Source organism: Dermochelys coriacea, chromosome 2, assembly GCF_009764565.3.
Source record: "Dermochelys coriacea isolate rDerCor1 chromosome 2, rDerCor1.pri.v4, whole genome shotgun sequence".
Taxonomy (NCBI): domain Eukaryota; kingdom Metazoa; phylum Chordata; order Testudines; family Dermochelyidae; genus Dermochelys; species Dermochelys coriacea.
Window position 1 is genome coordinate 237,292,350 of NC_050069.1, and position 22,144 is coordinate 237,314,493.

Consider the following 22,144-nt stretch of genomic DNA (forward strand, 5'->3'; position numbering starts at 1 on the left):
TTTTTTTTACCATATTGAATACACTGGCCTAGATTTTCAGAAGTGATTACGGGGGCCCAATTTGAGACACTTTATAAGGCTTTGATTTTCAGAAAGTGCTGAGCTCCAGCCTTCCCAAAATCAGGTCCCTTTAAGGTGTCTCAAGTTGGGGCCCCAAAAACAGACACTCAAAATGACTAGTCGTTTTTGCAAATCTTAGCCATTGTACTGGCAATAGGTCTGAATAATGAAGCAATGGAGGAATATAAACGAAGCTGCCAAGTGACTTCAGAACAATTTGATTACAATATAGACCAGTGAACTGAACAGTGGAAGGACACTAAAGTCTCTATCTTTCCCTCAAACACGGTAGCTTGAGCTCTTTGACTTTGTTTATTTTTATTTGTTCTTGTGTGTACATGGGAAGCATATGATTTTACAAAACACACAGCATGAGGCACGTAAGATTAAAGCTTATAGCATTGCCATGTGTTACAACGTTCAAAGTAACATTCTTTCTTACAAAACACGGATGCATTCACCCCTTGGGTATTGTTTATTCTAAGTGATTATGATTCTGCTCAGCTGTCAGTTTGTGAATCATATTCTGAAACTTCTCTGTGTTTGTGGGTGAAACATGCATATTATCACTTGTTACAGAATGAATACCTATATGAAGGTGTTGATGCAAGAGTTATAGAGTACGAGGACAACAGGCCTCTCTTAGATATGTTCCTCCAGAAACCAATGGGCTTATTGTCCCTCCTTGATGAGGAAAGTCGATTCCCACGAGCAACTGATCGGACACTTGTAGGTAGGTATGTTATACTTCAGAGGGTCTTAGGAGGCCTAAATTTTAAAGTTCTGTTTAAAGTATATTTTTATGCTCGTTAGCTATGTTTTCAGTGTGAACATGTTCCAGCTTCCCATGTACATTTCAGGGAGAGGGGAACTGGATCCAGCTTTGAAATTAATATTTCTTCTTATGAAAAGCAGCAAGATGGGCCTAAGCCACAAGAGATGGGTCCAGATTTCGAACACTCCACCATTCAGGAATGTTTAGATCCAAGGTTTTGGAGATAAGGACCAGTTTGGGTCCAGATCTAGGATCAGATTGCAAATACCCCTTTCTTATGATTAAAGAGGTGTTTGGATCTGGGGCTTTGGTCTGACCCATCTCTTGTTCAGAAGTTCTAACTCTAAAAGGTAATGGCTTTGAATCTGGCACAAAGGCACAGAAACTGTCTCATGTTAAAACAAAGCAAATACTGTGTCAGGGCTTGTCTACATACAAACTGGAACCAAAATCCCTAAACTAGTTGTAATTTACACCTTTAGTGTTTCAGTGCAAGTCAGTGTCACTCTTATTCTGGAAAAAGAATGTCTACACACAAACTTGCATGGAAATAACTCAAGATGTGAGTTACAACTGATTTTAGTGAGTTTGGTTCTGGTTTCAGAGTAGGCAAACCCTTACTTCAGTCATTATCCACATATACAAAGAGCAGGATCAGGGTTATGGGTGATCTCAGATCATCACAAAAAAAAAAACCAGCCGAAAATACTGCCGTGTGTTTTTATAGCCAAACAGCAGCTGTAATATGAGCTCTTTGTCTAACCTGGTACTTATATAATCCACATCACTGAGTGCCTCCAAAATCATCAATTAATTTATCCTCGCAACACCCCCGTAAGGTAGAAAGGATTATTATCTTTATTTTACAAATGGGGAAGTAAAGCAAAGAGGGATTAAGTGATTTGTCCGAGGTCACACAGGAAGTCTGTAGCAAAGCCAATAATTGAAGCAAGAACTGCAGAGTCCTTGTCCAGTGCCTTAACCATATGACCATCCTGATGGTCCTTTCTCCTTCTCTTTAAAAAATGTGAATCTGTTTCTGCATTTGCCTGAAAAGCCAGTTTAGTTTCCTTACTTGAGTCGTGATCCAAACTGCTGTGGACTCATTGCTGGTTTTGTACAATTACTCCAATAAGACAAATTGTGTATCTGCTTACAGAAAAATTTGAAGATAACTTGAAGTCAAAATACTTTTGGAGACCCAAAAGAGTAGACCTAACCTTTGGGATTTATCATTATGCAGGAAAGGTAAGAGAACGTAAACATATTTGTTGTTGATTTATCAATGTTGGGGGAGATTCTCAAAGACAACTTTGAGTTTGATGCATAGTTCTCATTGTTTTTTTTTTCAATGAGAGCCAGGCACTTAACTGACCCTTGTGCGTTTGGAAATCTCCCCTGTTGTGAAGACATAGATCTCTCAGAAGAGATGTTAAGTGTACTGCAAATACCTGTGCACTGTGAAGAACAAACGTCTCATGACACCTGCAGGGATTAGTTACCACCTTCACATTTTTCTATCATGATTATCATCTTAATGTCTCTACCTATTAAAAATTAAAGCTAGCAGTGGCCAAAAGAGAAAACTGAATTACTGCCCCTTATGGCTGAAAAACTATTGTCTCTGTTGACATATTACGGGCCACGTTTTGGAGTACTTACAACCTAGCTATCATTCCAAAAGTCCCGAAGCTACAGTAGTAAGCGGCATCTGATGCACAAAGAAAAGCTGTGTAACTATAAATGCACTTTTTAAACAGGTTCTTTATAATGCAAGTGGATTCTTAGCCAAAAACAGAAATACCTTGCCAGCTGACATAGTGCTGCTATTGCGGTCATCCGAAAACAATCTGACTCGACAGCTGGTAACCCATCCTCTTACCAAAACAGGTAATGTACCAGTAATTGTGGCAGATCTTTCTAATCCAGATAACTAACCCCGCAGTACTGACCACCCCTTGTTTTTTCTGGCTCTCAAATGATATTACACAGCTTTGGTGGCTTTCATCCAATACTAGAAACTAAACAGAATACATAAGTTTCTCCAAAATTAGAGTTTAGAAACCCAGTATCATCTTGTATCATCTCTTTTTACTGTGCCATGGAACTAATGATCTGAGTATATTCTGTCATTTTTAAACAGGATATATTTTTACATTTTGTTGCATATGCTCCAATGCACCTGTGCCAGAAAATATGTATTTTTTTTTCTCCTGCAGTTACCTGAACAATCATGTGGGAGCTGTATTTATAGTAGAACAGGAGAGCTAGACTGAATAGTAGAGAAGGTCTAAGAGATAACGCTCTAAATTTTATCGTATCTTACAGTAACCTGAAGTCTTTTCTTAGGCAAAACTCCTATTGATTACAGAAGGAATTTTGCCTGATTAAGAACAGCAAGTCAGTTCTATTTGAAGCCAATAGAAGCAGGACAATTCAGAGTTCATTGTGACACATCCTTCTTATGCAATTTTATCCTGGCATTAGAACCCACTGAGGTGCAAAAGTGCAACTCCTCTGGAGTCAACTCCTGTTGTCTCTCTGTATCTGGGAGCAGAACTGGGCCCATTGACCTTAAGATTACACACTGTTCAGAGACTGATAGTCGTAAGCACAACTTTGAAGGCTTGGGATGTGGCAGACTTATCTCTGAATGTTTTTGTGACCTTGGCTTTTCTACGATATAAAAGTTAATAAAATATGGATTATGGGTCCATTTTATAAAGTGAGAGAGATTTTTTTTTTAAAAAAAAGAGAGAATAAAAAGATCTTTTGACATTCTGTTAGGTCAAGGGGTCTTCAGTACTTGATATGGTCACATAATCCATGAACCATTGACACACTAGCCAGTAGTAAATTATGATGGTATCTGCCTAGCCAGGTTTTGTAGTACCTAAACACAATTTGTACATTGCAGAGACTCCAGTAAGAGCATTTTGGAAACTAAAGCAAAGTCAGGTTGCTAGAGTGGTTGGATTTTAGCAATTGCACTTTTCTATTGATAGAAGTTCATAAGGTGTTTCCATATTCCTTTAGAAGATCCGTGTCTGCTTAAACTGTTGTAATACAGCCAGTCCTGGAAGTCAGAATGGGAATTTTGCTTGATCCAGAGAGACTGGTTTCCATTTACACTAAGATCCCTTTGCATCATTCTGGCTGTGGAAAAGTGCCTTAAAAGGGATGTAAATTACATTTGCACCTACTCTAAGGCAACTTTATCTGCTAGGGCAGTCTGAAGGGGCCTTATGAGCATCAGGGCTGTAGTGGATGGCTTCCTGGTTTGGGGCAGATATGTTTTGTTTTGTGTTTTCTTTTGCAGGTCATGTAAGTGCAGAGTAAGAAATGTAGACCCCCTGTTTAATCTCCTCAGAGTGGTTGTGACTTTCTCAAAGTTCATTCCCAAAGGCTAGGAGGGAAATAAAGAGACATGTAGGAGCCAAGGGTTTATATAGATGTAACACCAGGTACTTGGATAATTTGTTTTTTTTTAGTGTCACTGAAATATAAAAGTTTTTAGCAGGTTGTCTTTTCTTATCTTTCCTTAGGTAACTTGGCACATACCAAAAGCAAAAGTGTAATAAACTACCAGATGTGGACCCCCCAAAAATCAATCAGCCGTACTAAGGTAAGAAACCTAATTTCACGGCAGTGTTTTGAATCCTCATTTAAAGTAGACAAAGGCAATGTTGTTATTGCTACTGAAAGTAAGCAAGTAACCCCTTCCTTGGTTTTTTTCCCTCTCCTATTTTCTTTTCTGTTTAGCTGGATATCTTTGTGTTGTGCAATTCGTATTCCTTCCGTGAGGTAAAAACCTACAATTTCCCTTCTTTCTGACTATAGTTTTATAACTACTTCAGAAAAAAATATTTCCTTAACTTTACTATCACAGTTAAAAGGAGAAATTAAAAATATTTTATCTAATTTGTGTGGCGTATGGTCATGTTCTGGAGAATAACCAAAATAATAGTGATGCTGAAATTATGTTCAAGACATCAGCAGTCCTTGATATAAAAAAGAATTGTCTCCTCTTATCACATTATTTGTGACAGTTACCTGGATGTTCAGTTATCAAACTGTGTCCTCGGTGTGCGTGCGTGCATGTGTGTGTGTGTGACAAAGTAGTGTAACGTACTTGTGCAACAATTCTGATTTTGCTAGTGATTATTCAATAGCCTTTGCAGTTTAGAATACATGTTTCTTTTTATAAGTGGTGTTCTTTTAATCCCACTTTGTTGTGACGTTGCAAAATAAACTCAGGCTCTGTAAAGATAAGAAATGTCATCTTCTTTCCTGATCTGTATAGAATGAAAATGAAGATACTGCACCTCATCCAAGAGAGACGACCAGTATGAAAACACAGACGGTCGCTTCTTATTTTAGAGTAAGACACCAGCTCTTTTCTTATGTTATGCTGGAGTAGAATTAATATTTATTGTTCTTCTTGAAGTGCTTGCTCATGTAAATTCCAAGTAGGTGTGTGCGTGCCACGTGCACGATCGTCGGAAGGTTTTTTGCTAGCGGTACCCGTCGGGTTGGCGGGGTCCCCTGGAGTTCCACCTTCATGGCCGTGTATATAGGTCCCTGCTGACCCACCGCCTCTTCAGTTCCTTTTTACCACCAGTGTTGGTTGTTGGAGCAGCTCCTCTCCTGCGTTAGCAAGCAACTCCCTAGTGGACTCTCCTTTTCTCCCTGTAAATAGTTTGAAAGTTTTAGTTAGTGATAAAGTTATCGTTACTGACAAGTGTAGTAGTTAGTTAAGTTTTAGTTGAGGGTTACCCCCCCACACACACACACCCTATTTTGTTCCCATCCCTGGGACCGGGGCATGCCTTGGTCTCAGGGCTTCAAGCTGTGTGGGTCCTTCCTGAAGCCCATGCTGAAGGGAGACCCACACGATTCCTGTCTAAAGTGTCTTGGAGAGGGATACCAGTCCAACAGTTGTAAAAACTGCAGGGGTTTTAAGCCCAGGACTAAGAAGGAGCAGGACATTCTCTTAAAGCTCCTTCTAATGGAGTCAGCTCTTCAACCCCAACTGCCCCATGTGGCGTCCGACCGAGCGCTTCGGTGCACAACATGCTGGCCTCGGTATGGGAAGCCTCAGCACTGAGGAAGGTCTCATCCAAAGGGCCATGGCACCTCCATTCCCCAGCACTGAGGACTATCATTAGTGTGAGGCACCACTTGAAGTCCAGCCCAGGCTCCAGCACTGGAACCAGCAACATCGTTGGCACCGGCACTGACGCCAATCCAGCATATGGGCAAGCCCACTCTGATACGGCGCTGGTCGCCTTCACCACAGCACTGATCCCCGGCACCATCTCGATCTGCATCACCATGGTCAGATTCGGACTTCGCGTCAGAGTCGGAGGCATACTCTTATCCTTCCAGGCAGAGCTGGCACTGCTCCCGGTACTGGTTCCAGCACCGCCCTAGGCAAAATGAAGGGCAGCCAGGGCCTGTAATGTCCCGGCCTCTGCACTGGCAGGGACCGCCGCAGTGGCCCTTCTGGACACCATGGGCCTACCAGCAAATCCAGGGCCCAGATTCCAGGTCCCTGTTGGTGACATCAGAGGCGCGAATCCCACCGTTGGCCACATCTGTAGCACAGGAGCCTCCTCGGGGTAGGAATGCACAAGGCCAGGCTGATGAGGACGTCAGCACCAGCACAGGCACCGGCACCAAAGCAGCTGCTGCCATTTCCTGCACCTCTCAAGCAGCGCAAGGGGAACCCCGTGAGCCAGAGGGGCAAGAAGACCCCGTGCCTCTGAGGGCATCATCCTTATCCTCCCTGGATGAGGCGGTAGCAGGCACCTGCACCACTCTGGCCGCTATGGACACCAGGGCCCATCAAGACTTGTTCAGGAGTGTGGCCCAGAACCTGAACTTGCAGGCAGAGGAGGTCTCTGAGGATACGGATCCCATGGTGGATATTCTGGGCCCTGATGGGCCCTTGAGGGTGGCTCTGCCCCTCATCAAAACCATAGAGAATAGCACCAAGGTGCTGCGGCACACGCCTGCCTCTATCCTGCTGACAGCCAAGGGCATACAGTGCAAACACTTCATGCCTTCCAAGGGGTACAAGCACCTCTTCACCCACTCCCAGCCCGGGACCCTGCTGGTAGAGGCAGCAAACCACAAAAAGTGCCAGGCGCAGCCAGGGCCTACTCCTAAGTCCAAGGATGTTAAGTAGCTGGACCTCTTCAGTTGGAAAGACTACTCCACTGGGGGCTTCAGCTTCACATAGTGAATCAGCAAGCGGTCCTGAGCTGCTATGCTTATAATTCCTGGGGCTCTCCAGCCAAATTCCAGGAATTGCTCCCAGCTGGCTCCCACTTGGAGTTTAGGGCGGTTCTGGAGGAGGAAAAGGTGGTCGCCAGGACCTCTCTTCAGGCCACCCTGGACTCAGCTGACTCAGCCACTTGCACTGTGGGCACGATCATAGCTATGAAAAGCAGCTCTTGGCTACCGGTCTCAGGCTGCCGCATGAGGTCCAGAACACAATTCAGGACCTGCTCTTTGACTGCTCTGGCCTCTTTGTGGAGCAGACAAACTCAAGGCTGCATAATCTTAAGGACTCGTGAGCGACCCTCAAGTCTTTGGGGCTGCATACACCAGCCCCACAAAGAAAGGCATTTAAGCCCCAGGCTGCCCAACAATTCTATCCTGCCCCCCTAGACAGGACTACAGTAGGAAGTGGGGCAGAATTAATAGGAACTGCTCATCTCAGGCCTCCTTCAGCCCAGGGCAGGGCTCGGCTAAGCAGCCCTCGGGCTCAAAGCCAAACTTTTGAAGATGCGCCCAAGGACAGAGCACCAGTTCAATACCTGGATCCTTCCCCTCCCTTTGTGAACTGTCTATCCTATTTCTACCGTGCCTGGGCTTAAATAACCTCAGACCATTGGGTCCTGAGCATGGAAGAATTGGTATATTCTCTCCAATTCTGCTCCTTTCCACCCTCCCGCCCACTCTCACCATCCCTCTTCAGGAACCCTTCTCACAAGCAACTTCTAGTGCAGGAGGTGCAAATGCTCCTATAGCTGGGGTGGGGAGGTAGAGGAGGTTCCTCTGGAGTTCAGGGCAGGGGATTCTACTCCCATTACTACTTAATCCCCAAAGCCAAAGGCAAGCTCAGGCCCATTTTAGACCTGCAAAACCTCAACAAATTCATGAAGAAATTGAAGTTCCACATGGTCTCCCTGGCCTCCATCATTCCCTCTTTGGATCCTGGGGACTGGTACGCTGCCCTCGACTTGAAGGATGGGTACTTCCACAGCTCCATAATCCCTTTCCAGAGATGGTTTCTGCAATTTGTGGTCAGTGGCGCATATTATCAGTTCACGGTCCTCCCTTTTGGCTTATCGGCAGCACCTTGGGTGTTCACCAAGTACATGGCGGTCATGGTGGCCTTCATTTGAAAGCATCAGGTGCAAGTTTTCCTATACCTAGACGATTGGCTCATCAAGGGCCAGTGCCAAACCCAGCTGGAGAAACACGTGAACCCGGTACATACGATGTTCCTCAATCTCATCCTGAACATGGCGAAGTCAACTCTGGCTCCCACTCAAAGAACAGAATTCATCGGGGCCCCCTGGACTTCACCCAGGCCAGGGCATTCCTTCCTGAGTCTCGTTTTCTAGCCACCGGCTCCATCACAGACGTCTTTCTCCTCTCATGGACGGGACACCTGCTGTATGCATTCCCACTGTTCCCTCTCATCCACAAGGTCCTCCTCAAGGCCTGACAGGACAAGGCTTCACTGATTCTCATAGCGCCGACATGGCCCCGCCAACACTGGTTCTCCACACTGTTGAACCTCTTGGTGGACATGCCCATGACCTTGCTCATGATTCCAGACCTCATCATGCAGGACCATGGCTGTCTTCAGCACCCCCAGCCTGCAGTTTCTCCACCTCACTACGTGGAAAATCCAGGGCTAAATTTGTTAGAGCTCCAGTGCTCCAATTCGTTTAGGGAGGCTCTCCTTGGCACCCACTCATGCCACTTATTTGGTCCACACAGAAGGGCACCCCTCTGCTGCAGTCCTCAATCCCCTTTATACTGGACTACTTACTCTGCTTAAAGCAGCAAGGACTGGTAGTCTCGTCAATCAAGGTGCACCTGGCAGCTATTTCTGCTTTCCACCTGGGCGCAGAGGGGCGGTCGGTATTTGCTAACCCCATAGTTGGACATTTCCTTAAAGGTCTAGACTGTACCCCCAGGTGCAGCAACTGGTCCCCCCATGGGACCTTAACCTGGTCCTCTCAAGGCTCATGGGGCTCCTTTCGAATCTCTAGCATCTTGTTCTCTGGTTTACCTCTCTTGGAAAGTGGCGTTTTTCGTGGCTATAACATTTGCCAGAAGAGCATCGAAGCTCAAAGCTTTAACATCTGAGCCCCCTTATACGTTGTTTTATAAGGACAAGGTACAATTGCAGCTGTACCTGGCTTTTCTCCCTAAGGTTGTTTCATAATTTCATGCAAATCAGGATATCTTTTTACCAGTGTTCTTCTCAAAGTCACATGCTAATGACAGGGAATGCAGGCTCCATTCCCTAGATGTTAGACAGGTGCTGGCTTTTTACATTGAGTGGACAAAGCCGTTTAGGAAGTCGACACAACCCTTCATCGCCATTGCAGAGAGAATGAAAGGACTGCCAGTCTCATTCCAACGAATCTCTTCTTGGATCCCGACCTGTATCAGGATGTGCTACAACCTGGCAAAGATTCCAGCCCTGACACTGAGTGTGCACTCCATGAGAGCGCAAGCTTCATCTGCAGTGTACCTGGCACAGGACCCCATTCAGGACATCTGCAGGAGGGCAACGTGGTCATCTATTCATACCTTTCCGTTGCACTACGCCATCACACAGCAGGCTAGAGACAATGCCACGTTTGGTAGAGCAGTGCTTCAGTTTGCAACTCGGTGAACTCTGACCCCTCCTCCAGGGGACTGCTTGGGAGTCACCTACTTGGAACTGACATGAGCAATCACTCGAAGAAAAACGGTTACCTACCTTTTGTAACTGTTGTTCTTCGAGATGTGTTGTTCATGTCCATTCCAAGATCCACCCACCTCTCCTCTGTCAGAGTATCCACAAGAAGGAACTGAAGAGGCAGTGGGTCGGGACCCATATACACAATCATGAAGGAGCCACTCCAGGGGGCCCCACAGCTGACCTGACGGGTACCGCTAGGGAAAAACCTGACGATCATGCACGTAGAGCGCACACACCCACTTGGAATTGACATGAGCAATGCATCTCGAAGAATAACAGATACAAAAGGTAGGTAAGCATTTTTTTCAGCTTTTAAAATGCAACCCCTTTCCTCTCCAGGTGCACACACATGATTTCAGCTACAACAAATCACAAAGACAATAAGGGTGCAGCTGGCATTCGTGAAGTTCATAGATACTACAGTGATGAGTGCAGTATACATGCTTAGATTAGAGTAATGTGATGGTTCATGTTTCATTTGATGGAGTAGAATTAGTCACAGGCCCAGACTTCACGCTTCCGGGTGCAAGATGAGGTAAATTATACCTCCCTGTGCCACCCTGGACTGATTTGCCTCAAGGATGACAAACACAAGAGAGGACAGGGACTCGTGGTATTGGACCCCTTTCAGGGTCTGAGCAGAAGATGGCAGATTTCATTTCCACCTGGTGCTCCACAAGAACTTCAGTGATGAGGCTGCTGAGGAGATGCACTGAATCAACTTCCTTGGCTTCTCCTCTGTCAGTACTATTCCCTTGCCCCAAGGCCATGCTCTCCAGCCCCTCCACAGAACATTCCTATGATGAGTCTTCCCTTCCTTTGCAGATTATAATGACACGGAGTCACAAAATCAGAGTAATTTTTGCAAACAAATGAAATCCTGTGAATAATCACTATTTGCTATTAATCCCTGAGTGCAATGCTCAGACATTATTCCACCAGAATAACAAAAGAGCAAGAATAGTCCCGGGGCGAGTGTGAGCCCTGTTCAGTTCCCTGCTCTGCCACAGACTTCCTGTAGGACCTCACTGTAGGACATCTCTGTGCCTGAGTTCCCCATGTGTAAAATGGCGATCATGGCACTTCCCTATTTCATAGGGGCGTTGGGAGCATAATGCATTAAAAAATGTGAGATGATCAGATACTACAGTAATGAAGGCTGTATAAATACCTAACATTGACTAACAAGCTGGACATTCACAGCCAGTGGTGCATATACCCTGCAGAGCACTGCTATTGTAAAGCATGTTCCAGAGCTGAAGAAGAGCATATGCAGAATCGAACATAAAAGAAAATAATCAATCACATAGTCCTTAAGCATCACTGCAATGAAACGCTGTTAGTGCAGTCCAAGTTGTTTTGCTCTTAAATGCTATATTCCAAATGCTGATAAAGAACCTACCTTTGAAAACAGCTTCTGCCAAAGCCCACAGGTACATTTATATTTCCTTTATGCTAATTTCTCTACCATGGCCCTTGGAGCTGGCTAATTTGGGGCCTGATCCTGCTTTCCCAATTCCCACTGATTCACGTCTTCCAGCAAAAACATAAAGGTGCCTCAGATTATGCTACTGCTTCTTATGAAAATATTTTATTTACTTTCAGGGTAAAGAATAGCAAAGAATAACAGACACTTTGTTTAGGAGACAGAATAAAGCACCTTCCCTTACTAACAGGGAGATAAACTAGATTATGTGCTAGTGCCATATTAGGATGATATTTTTAGGTGATATTTTTTAACATTCTGGACAGAGAATAATAGAGAACCTAGTTTTTTCACTCTAATTTCTATGATTCTGTGAATTAACAGCAAATCTAGCAAGATAAGATGGGTGAGATAATATCTTTCATTGCACCAACTTCTGTTGGTGAGAGACACAAGCTTTCAAGTTACATAGAGCTCTGTCTCAGGTCGGGGAAAAGTACAAAGGTCTGGGTCTACACTACAGACCTATATTGGTATAACTATTCGCTCGGAATGTGAAAAACCTACACACCTGAGCCACATAAGTTACACCGACGTAAGCGCTCATGTGGACAGTGCTATGTTAGTGGGAAGGCTTCTCCTGTCGACATAGCTACCGCCTCTTGGATAGGTGGATTAACTACACCAACGAGAGATCAGCTCCCATCAGTTTAGAGCATCTTCATTAAAGCGCCACAGCGATGCGGTTGCACTGATGCAGCATTTTAAGTGTAGATGTGCCCTCAGAGTGTCCCAGCTAAATACAAGGTCAAAGAAAGAGTTTAGTAAGTAGTTAGCACATATTCCAGGGGACCATTCAAGGTGAAGGTTTCAGAGTAGCAGCCGTGTTAGTCTGTATTCGCAAAAAGAAAAGGAGTACTTGTGGCACCTTAGAGACTAACAGATTTATTTGAGCATAAATGGCCCATTAACACCCCTATAGTCCTAGGACAAGAAAAGGGGGCTAGTGGTTTACAGATGGTTGTAATAAGCCATAATGCCAATGTCTTTATTAAGACCGTGGTTGTTAGTTTCTAGCAAAGTTATGAATTTAAGCTCCAAGGCTTGTCTTCTGGAAGTGTTGGGCAGGTTTCCTTTGAGGATGATGACTGAGAGATCAGATACAGAGTGATTGCTTTGTGAAGTGTTCACCCACCACTGATATGGTGTTTTTTGTCTTTTATCATTTTCCTGTGTGTGAGAGCAGTGACTGTCTGGTTTCACCCACATAGTTGTTATTGGAGCATTTGGTGCACTGGATGAAGTACACCACATGGTGTGATTGGCATGTGTAAGTCCACAGATCTTGAAAGGTGTATTGTGGGGGGGTGTTGATCATTGTAGCAGCGGAGATGTGTCTGCAGGTTTTGCATCTGGTGTTCTGGCAGCATCTGGTGCCACTTTGAGTTGGGGTCCTGGTCTGTGAGGAGCTTCCTTCTGGTGATGAGCTTTTAGAGATTGGGGGGTTATTTGAAGACAAGAAGAGGGAGTTCAGGAAAGATTTATTTCAGGATGGGGTCCCCATTGAGTATGGGTTATTGTTTGATGATATACAGCAAATCTAGCAGCAAATACAAGGATTGGGATTAACTAAATCTTGACAGCAGTGGTGCAGTCGAAACTGCTATCCAAAGCGTGATTGCCATTGCAGGCAGAAGAGGATTCAGACTGAATCCTACCACCTTACTCGCATGCAGAAATCTACAGATGACTGAGAAATACATCTTCAAATCTGGGTAGCAAGGTCTTTTATTCATTAGCTTGTACTAGCTGATTGAGCTTCATCACCAAGCTATTGATAGTTAATTTAGCACTATGCCACACAGTGCAGCATCTGTCCAGAATGGAAATACTGATTTTAATGTAGAATATATGCTGCTTGAAATCCTACTCTGGTGTTGTGTGTCTAGCCTGCTATCGCATAGCTATCTTACTACTCCTGGCTACTACTTTCCTTTGAGTCACTTTGAATTAGGAATTAGCCTCATCATTCATGTGTTAATAGGATACTGCAATGGAGCAATTCTGTAGAAACCCATCAGGACCACGAGGTCCAGATTCAGCCCTGCTGGCATGGAAAGCTACAAACCTCCCTGTGCCAGGTTGGAGTGCAAGCAGGGTGGTGGCAGTGCAAAGCATCAATGTGAATTGTGAACTGGTATTTCCGCTGCTGCTCTCCCCGCAGGTTCCTCCTGGGGAGGGCAGCTATAGTTACTTACACCCACTGGCTCCATAACAGAACCAAAGGAACGTGCTGAATCAGATGGGCTTAGCCAGACATGGTTTGGGGCTGTATAGTTATCTTCATTCCTTCTCCACACTTCAACCTCCCATCCTTAGCCTGACCTCTAATGCCTGGTGTCCCCCATCAGCTCCTATCTCAGTGGTGAATGAGGATTTTATATAAATATTAAATACAGGAGCATAAAAAATGTTTTTTATTTCCTAATAATGAGATTCTGTTCCCCTATAGAAGGTCCAATCCTGCAGCATTTGCTTACCCCGAAACAACCATTCATTTCATATTTTAAAGGCATTTCTTATTTAATACCTTTCTGTTTTGACAATGGTGGTTAGAATCAATGTCCCTAGGTGAACTGGGCTCGCTGGTTCTCAGCTGTGCTCCTCGATATGGAACATGACATGGCTGATGAAATTCAGCTGCACCAATAGCAACGCAGTGGGCCATCAAAGAAACTTGCAAAAAATATACATGTTGTTTTGGAGTATTTTTAACTGTGATCAAAAACACTGCTGCTTCCAAAAACAAAACTGGTGCTTAATTAGCTGTTAGCACTGTCGATTACTACAATTTATGGGAACATACTGGTTGGGAATTTCTTATTCATGCTTGCCTGAAGGTAATGTTTGGCTCAAGTACAGTCAATGTCAGAGAGGCTAGAATTTCAGCTTGATTTGTCTACAGTTAAGCCACTAGCAGAATTTAAATGGATTTGGAGTTATACCTACAGTACCACTCATAGGACATGAAATTTCAAATGCACAGATGTGTTTGTACAATAGGCGACTTTTATGTACCACAACAGAAAATGTTTCTCCATTTTCTTGAAGTATTCTCTGATGGATTTATTATCCAAGATGGTGGTTGGCCAGCCTCATTTTGTCCGTTGCATCAAGCCAAACAATGATCGGCAGGCGCACAAGTATGACAAAGAGAAAGTGCTGGTACAGCTTCGCTATACGGGAATTCTGGAGACGGCAAAAATTCGGAGACAGGGTTATTCCCATCGCATACTGTTTGCTAACTTCATAAAACGGTAAGTACATGTACATATGAGCGTATTTCTATTATTGTTGTCTGATGTTTGCTGAATGTCATCAGCATGCTTGGAGCTGTATAAAACACAGATAAAGACAAAGTCTTTGTCAAAGATCACAAGCTAGACTGGACAGACAGAATATTTCAGACATGAGGGTAACACGTCGTTTTGATTTGTAGGGAAAGATCACATATCTCTGACCTATTGTTTCAGCCTCTTTGCAGACTCAGGCAGACACCACCCTGCTCAGTCTGAAAGTTTTCTTCAGAACTATAAGGGCTAGAAACTTAATATTTTAAATTAAATCTTAGAATTTGGAGCAAAAGATGACATCCTCCAAAAACACATTACTGTATCTCTAGCCACTGAGAGCCATCTTAATTCAGCCTCTAGCTTTGCAGAGAGTCACATCATGATCTGGGTATTGCACATTAAAGATTAAGGTGGACGTGCATAAATGCATGGTTTTGTTTTTTAAAGTGTAGTTGATAAGCATTATTCATTTGTTAAGAGACTAGTCTCACCCTTGTTATGACTGGGAGAATCTTAAATAAAAAAGGTTCCACTCGTAAGAGATTAAGCAGTTATTTTGCATTTCTCTTTTACAAATGTGGAAGCCAGACATTTTCCTGGATAAGACCTTAAATTTACAGGGGGAAAATTGAAGAAATTGTGCAGATAACACCCACTCTGACAGAAGCTTTTAAAACTAATAGGTACTAGAAGTAGACAACTGATGACAGAAGATTCACAGAAGAAGAACAAGCTGATGGTTTGATAAGTTTGATAAGTTTGTTTTGGGGGAGCACACTGGGGGGCCATGACAGTGTCAGAAAAGCACTGCTTAGTGAAGGCTGTTGAAAGTAGTTTCAAGAAGTGAACAAGATGTGTCTGGGGCTTTGCATTTAAAGATTTTACTGCTAGTGTAAAGGGGGGAAGCAGACAGCATAGTTGGCCAGATCCTCCCCGGGTGTAAATCACGCTCGCTCCACCGATTTCAGCAAGGCTGGGTCAATTTACACCCATGGAGGATCTGTCCCAAAGCATAAGGAGTTTTGTTAAACAGCTGGCAGTTTTTTATTGAGCCTTATGGGGTAAAGAGAAGGCAGTGCTAGTTACACAGATTTCTTGAGGAACATGGAATTTATTCACTGATTTTAGAGAGAGCCTGAAATTCTGCACACTACTTTCTACCTCCTCAGGAAAAGCCTGGGCAAATAGTCTTTGCAATGTGCCAAACTGAGACTCTGTCAAAGCAAAGGAGGAGCAAATTATAAGGTGACACACTCTCATAAGAATGCACTGTCTTCAGCTGAATACATGCAGGAATTGTCATCGTAGAGCATTTCTGCTGATCTCAAATGCTGATTAAAACAGGAGGAGAGAGAGGCATTCTCTAAGGTATGCAGGACCCAAACTGTAAAGGGCTTCATAGATCAGACCAACACCTTAAATTGCATTCAGCAAAGAACCATAAGCCAGTACAGTCTCTGCAACACACATGCAATATGCTCCCAGCAAGGAGTTAGTAGGCAGCCACCTTCTGCACCAGCTGAAGTTTTGTGGCCCCAAATATTGTAATCGAGGCTAGGGGTGGCAGAGGCATGGGTATGAGATATTAAATTCAATAGTTGAAAGAATACATTTAAACAGAAAACAACTGTAAAAAAAATTATTGACATGTTCTTTGTTATTGAGAGAAGGGTGTGACGGGACCCCTGGTATGCAGCCTGAGACTGTGAGACCGCTGTGCCCCCTTAACTGTCTCCAGCCTGGGTTGTGTCTCACAGTGCCTTGCTGGTGACCAGCAGCAAACCCTGCCAGGTGCTGCTATCACTCAGCACAACTGCATGTGGAGCCCCACACCCAGCTAGATTGCATGAATGCTCCCAGAGCCATTCAAGAATCACAAAGAGAGATGAACCAGCCAAATCCCCCCAGCTCTCAGCACTGTACCTCAGGAAGATACTGTCTTGCATTGCTCAAGAGGAGCCGTGCAGATTTATTAATTGGTTCACCACTTGATCAATGGAAAGTGGATATACACTAGCTTTAGAAAACCTGAGCAGATTTATCACACACTTCAGGCAAACTCACTGGTAAAGATAAACAGTAAAACAAATGTATTGACTACAAAAGATAGATTTTAAATGATATTAAGTGATAGGCAAAAAGTCAGAGTTAGTTACCAAAAGAAAAGAAAATATAAGCATGCAGTCTAAACTCTCAACCCTATTAGACTGGGCACCATCTAGATTAAGCAGTTTTTCTCACACAGATACACACACCAGTATATTGCAGTTCATAGTACACAGATTTCACCCTTGAAACCTGGGCCAGTCTCCTCTGTTGGAGTCTTAAGTCTTCTCAGTGTCCTTGTTGCTTGCAGCATAGGTGGGGTCAGGAGAAAGGCCAAGCATGTGGCCACTGTGTTCTGTTTTATACCCTTAGTCCATGTGCTTGTAGAACACAACTCCAGGCATGTCTGGTGGGCATTGCTGAGTCTCTAGGCAAGGTTGATTAATTCCCTTGGTGTGGCCTCATGCAGGCGAGTCGCTGCATTGTAGCTCCCTTGCTGGACAATGGCTGGTGATGTCTGTTCAACAGCACCCCCCCCAGTTGTTGGTTACCCCCCTTGTTATTGTCTCCTTAGAGCTGACATTGTCTGGGCGCCTCCCAAACCCACAGCATATTTTAGTGAAAACCATACAACACAATTCTTATAATTTAATTTGCATTAATGATATGCATATATGGATAGAAAAATGACTTTCAGAAGATCATAACCTTTCCCCGATACCTCACATGGCCTGCTTTATATGCAAGATCACAATTATATATAAATGAGGAATATGGGGGTTACAGAGTGCTCCCCCAGTGTACAGAATGTCACAAAAGGGGTCTCCACAACATGCAAAGAAGTAGTAAAGGCAATGAATTGGCAGAGACTCTCACTAGACAGCATGTTTTCTGCAAATCCTGTAGTGATGTTAATAGAACTAAAAAACCCTCCAGGAAGTACAGGATGTATTCTATTTGCCGTATATAAACACACAGTGATTTTTGGCATGTTTTTCTTTTTAGTACATTATGTATTGCTTCATACAAAAACATTTTAAACTAGGTTTCATTTAGCTGAATGGCTGCATTTTTCATTCATTCCATGTTACTGTAATAAAGAATCATATTTTTGTCTTTTAGGTATTACCTCATCTGTTACAAAACAAATGATGATCCTCCAGTCAGCCCTGAAACCTGTGCTGCTATCTTAGAAAAAGCCAGTCTTGACAACTGGGTTCTTGGAAAAACCAAAGTAATATTTTCCCATACTTTGCATACATTTCTTTGTAAAGATATTAAGCAAACTCTGCTCTCAGTTACTCCACTGGAGTTACTTTGGGTTCACATTGGTAAAAAAATTATTTCATTGGACACCCCTCACTGACAATGAGGCTGAAATCCTGGTCCCTCAGTCAGGGGAGAGGAGTTGGCAGCAGATGATTTCAGATGTGGGGGAAGATTTTGGTTATGGAGAGAGGCCACCCTAGCTATAAGCAAACTAGGCCAGTGGTGCTGGAACATTTTTAGTAGTGGAGGTGCTGAAATCCAGCCCCCTTAACTTCGTCTGCCCTCCCCCCACTGAGGCTGGCACCAGGGCTGTGACTCGGGGAGGGGAGGTCCCGGACAGGGGCAAGGGGACTGAGGCCACAGCTGGGAGCAGGCGTGGGGACAGGTGCGGAGACCCAGGCAGGGGTCAGCAGCCAGGACCCCACGTGCGGGGCCAGGAGCAGAGCCCTGGCCATGGGGCCCCGAGCATGAGGCCAGTGCCCGGGGAGCAAGGCTGACTGCTGGGGCCCCAGGAGCAGAGCCTTGGGTGCAGGGCTGGGAGTGGGGTGGGCCCCAGGAGCAGAGGCCTGGGAACAGGGGTGGGGCTGGCAGCCAGGACCGAAGCCGTAGGTGAGATGAGGGGTTGGGAAGCAGAGTGCGGGCAGAGGGCTGGGAACAGGTCAGAGGCGCGAGAAACACCCCCAGGCGTTATGCATGGAGCCAGTGGCTGGGACGCAGGGCCAGCAGTCCCGCATAAAACCTGGGGGTGCTGCAGCACCCCCGCACTCCTACTTCCCACAGCTATGATCTAGGCAGCTGCTTTGGCCGGTCACCTTTTCATCATGACGGAGGGATGTCTGGACCAAATTTGGGTGGTTTTGTAACTCTTTACTCTGGATTACATGCCACTCATTCAAATTTGGCTTGGCTGCCCCTCTATAATGACAGAGGGGCAGCCAGGCCAAATCTGCTGCCCTAGGCCTATGAGGAGGGGGACAGCACACTGAAGATTTGTTTAGGGTGGCAGATTGTCTTGAGTAGTTTCTGATTATGGAGAGATAAATGTCTGCTGCCTCATTATTGCCCCATGGCACCAGTAGAATTTATCAGCCTCCCTCCCACCTCAGCCTTTCTAGCCTGATTTGTCAGAAAGGGCCTCCCTGCTGGCAAACTACAGGAGATTTGCTAGACAGAGAAGGTGCCATAGGAGAAAAGCTGGTGTCTCCACACCTCAAACAAGTTTAGCCTCAAGTCTCCCCTTCTCCGAACATAGCAAGGGGGGAGGGGCAGAAGATTCAAAGAGAAGGGGAGACATAGAACTGAAGCTGTCTGATGTTCAGAGACACCTGCTCTGAGGCACCTTTCTCCACAGCCATACCTCTTCTTGTTCACTCCTGTCTAATGAACCAGAGATGGATTCATAATGGGACTACCAGAGAGAAAAAAGACCTTCCTCAAAGGCAGAGGGGGCAGAGGGGCATTGTTGGGGCAGGTTTTTCTAAAGAAGGCTGAGACAAGGATCCATGGATGAACCTCCCCGCACAACCTCTCTCATGTTGTGAGGTGGAACCAAAGGAGAAAATGGGGATGGGGAAAGGAGAATAAACTGGAGGTATGGGAATTTATATCCCACTATTTACTTAAATGGAGTTACTCCAGATGTACACCAATGTAACTGAGACAGGATCTGACGGACAGAGACTATGACAAAAGGAGTAGAGAGGAGAGGACAGAAAAAATAGATACAATGGGACTGATTCTCCCCTTACCTACAGCAACTGGTTTCACACCAGTAAAAGTCCACTAACTTCAATGGAGTTACTCTTGATTTACTCCAAAGTGAGAGCAGAATCAGGCCTGATGTTTGTATCACTTGTGCCAGTATCACTTTTGGGGTTGTTTTTCTGTGGCATAGGCTTTCCTTAAAGCAAATTTAAAAATAAATAAATTCTGGCCTGGGTTTAAGGTACTGGACAAAAGCATTAACAGACTGGAGTTAATTTTGTGAAATATGCACCAGAGGAAAACACTGAGGAGGTTAAAGTATCTTCCAATGAAAATACAAATAATAAAAGTGTTTTGTCCACTTGTGTACCAACTCAAATTACAGAATTATTTTAGCTTTGTCACCTTCAAAAATGATCATTTAAACAATGGAAATGAAGGCTTTCTTCTTCCCAGTGTTCACACAGAATTCCTGTTGATGCTAAATAGACTAATGCACCTATATGAATCGCTGTGAGAAGACGGTCTAGGCCATATTAATTAATGCTGTGTATCATCGTTTGTTTTCTCTCTTTAAGGTGTTCCTTAAATACTATCACATGGAGCAGTTGAATTTAATGAGAAAGGAGACGATTGACAAGATTGTTTTGATTCAGGCCTATGTCAGAGGGTGGCTAGGTTCAAAGAGATACAAAAAATTAAAGGAGAAAAGGAAAGAAAGTGCTATTAAAATACAGTCAGGTAATAACTCGACAGCATTTTAGAATAAATGTGCATATGGATGAAATATGGCTTCTTACATTTTGTTCTTTTAATCCTGTTGCATTTGATAAAGCGTTCTATGTTTGATGTTTTATGTGTTTTTATGAAAAGAAGTCTGTTAATCAGGTTATGACAATAATCTCTTCACTAGAGTTGTCTATCAATGTTACTTTTAAAAGGCGATTTTTAACAACAGAGGAATGTGAATACATAAATAATATTTTTATTCCTAAAATTCCAGCGTACTCTGACAATGCCATATAATATACCAGTGAAAAAATAATGCATAATTAAGCACCTTGGATAATAAAACTAATTAAGCTATTGATTGAGAAATCGCTAATTGAACAGCCTCTTTTTAGCATAACTTTGAGCATCATCCTCTTGGAAGTTCCAACATCTGCATTTTAATGTACTAATTGATTCCATAATTACAATATGATCTGGAGGATCCAGATTTTACATATTTTATACAGTTTGTGCTTCCTTGTCATAAATTTGGAAACCTGACTGACAACTCAAAAGTGTGTTTCTTTGTAGAAATATCCTGGACAAATAATATTTTTGAATACTTTAATTCTGATGCCATAACTGTTTGCAGAATTCTTTATTTTCATATTCTTCTACATCGCCTAATGGATGAGCTTAAATTTTCCCACCTCTTTTTAGTTTACAGGGGCTTTGTTGCTCGTAAAGAATATGAAAACGGAAAAAATCAAAACAAAATGGAAACATTTATTACCAGACTTCAAGCAGGTAAGGACTGTTAGCTTTTTAGACTTTTAATACACTGATTTTATACATCTGCTTATACACAATATACTGGGCCAGACCCTCAGCTGCTACAAAGCTACACTGACTGCAGTGGAGCTATATCAGATTGCACCGAGGATCTGATGCACATATCTCTGCTGGTAAATAGTGTATATATGCAATACATATGTATGCACACTCAGGGGTGAAAGTAACATAAAAGACTTACCATTACGGGGTCCCAGCTCTGGGCCAGTGGAAGGGGCGGGGCTGGAGGGTCAGCCTCCCCGAACCAGCCTTTCTGCGCTGCCCGGCCTGTGCCGCCCAGGGCTCCAGCGGTGATTTAAAGGGCCCGGGACTCTGGTTGCTGCCACTCTAACGGCAGCCGGGAGCCCTGGGCCCTTTAAATTGCCGGGCCCTGGGGCGGCTGTGTACTGGCCCATACTGGCGGCCACTTCTTACCTGTACGTCGTACCGGCCCACTTTCATCTCTGTGCACACTATATATCTGCTTAAATTTAATATATATATATATATATGTCTGTATGCTCTTGTATATATTGTTTACATTTTTGTATATGTTTGTTACATATTAGATAACATTAACTTTAGAGAAAATTCTTATCTTTAGCTATGCATATGTCTCTGGTTGTCTTCTGTCATGGCTCTGTTCCTACCTATCAAAATGTTCCTTCTCTTCCTCTGTGCCAACACATCGCTGCTGTGACATCTCCCAAGATTCAGTTCTTGATCCTTTGCTTTTTTCTATCTACCCTGTCCTTCTTGGTCATTTCGATAACCATCACTTGTATGTATACAACCTGATACTGATCTCATATGGTGTATAGGAGTAACTAAATTGCAGTCAGTGGAATTTTACCAGTGTAAAACTGGTCTGAGAGCAGAATCAAATCCAAAGAGGTCACCACTGAAAGTCAATATTTACCAACATGATGATATCTGAGATGCCCCGATTACCTTCTCAGCTGAGTGAATCTCAA

General features: G+C 43.9%; 1 protein-coding gene across 1 annotated transcript in view; it reads left to right on the forward strand.

The window, feature by feature from the left end:
* The window catches only part of MYO3A (myosin IIIA), a 198,984-nt gene that overhangs the window by 141,868 nt on the left and 34,972 nt on the right, over positions 1-22,144 (forward strand). Inside the window, exons 21-30 of the mRNA XM_038389297.2 lie at positions 640-793; positions 1,995-2,083; positions 2,596-2,725; positions 4,381-4,460; positions 4,598-4,639; positions 5,139-5,216; positions 14,368-14,573; positions 17,778-17,889; positions 20,207-20,369; positions 21,060-21,146. Coding sequence (XP_038245225.1) covers positions 640-793; positions 1,995-2,083; positions 2,596-2,725; positions 4,381-4,460; positions 4,598-4,639; positions 5,139-5,216; positions 14,368-14,573; positions 17,778-17,889; positions 20,207-20,369; positions 21,060-21,146 — 1,141 coding nt within the window. The remainder of the gene's footprint in view (positions 1-639; positions 794-1,994; positions 2,084-2,595; positions 2,726-4,380; positions 4,461-4,597; positions 4,640-5,138; positions 5,217-14,367; positions 14,574-17,777; positions 17,890-20,206; positions 20,370-21,059; positions 21,147-22,144) is intronic.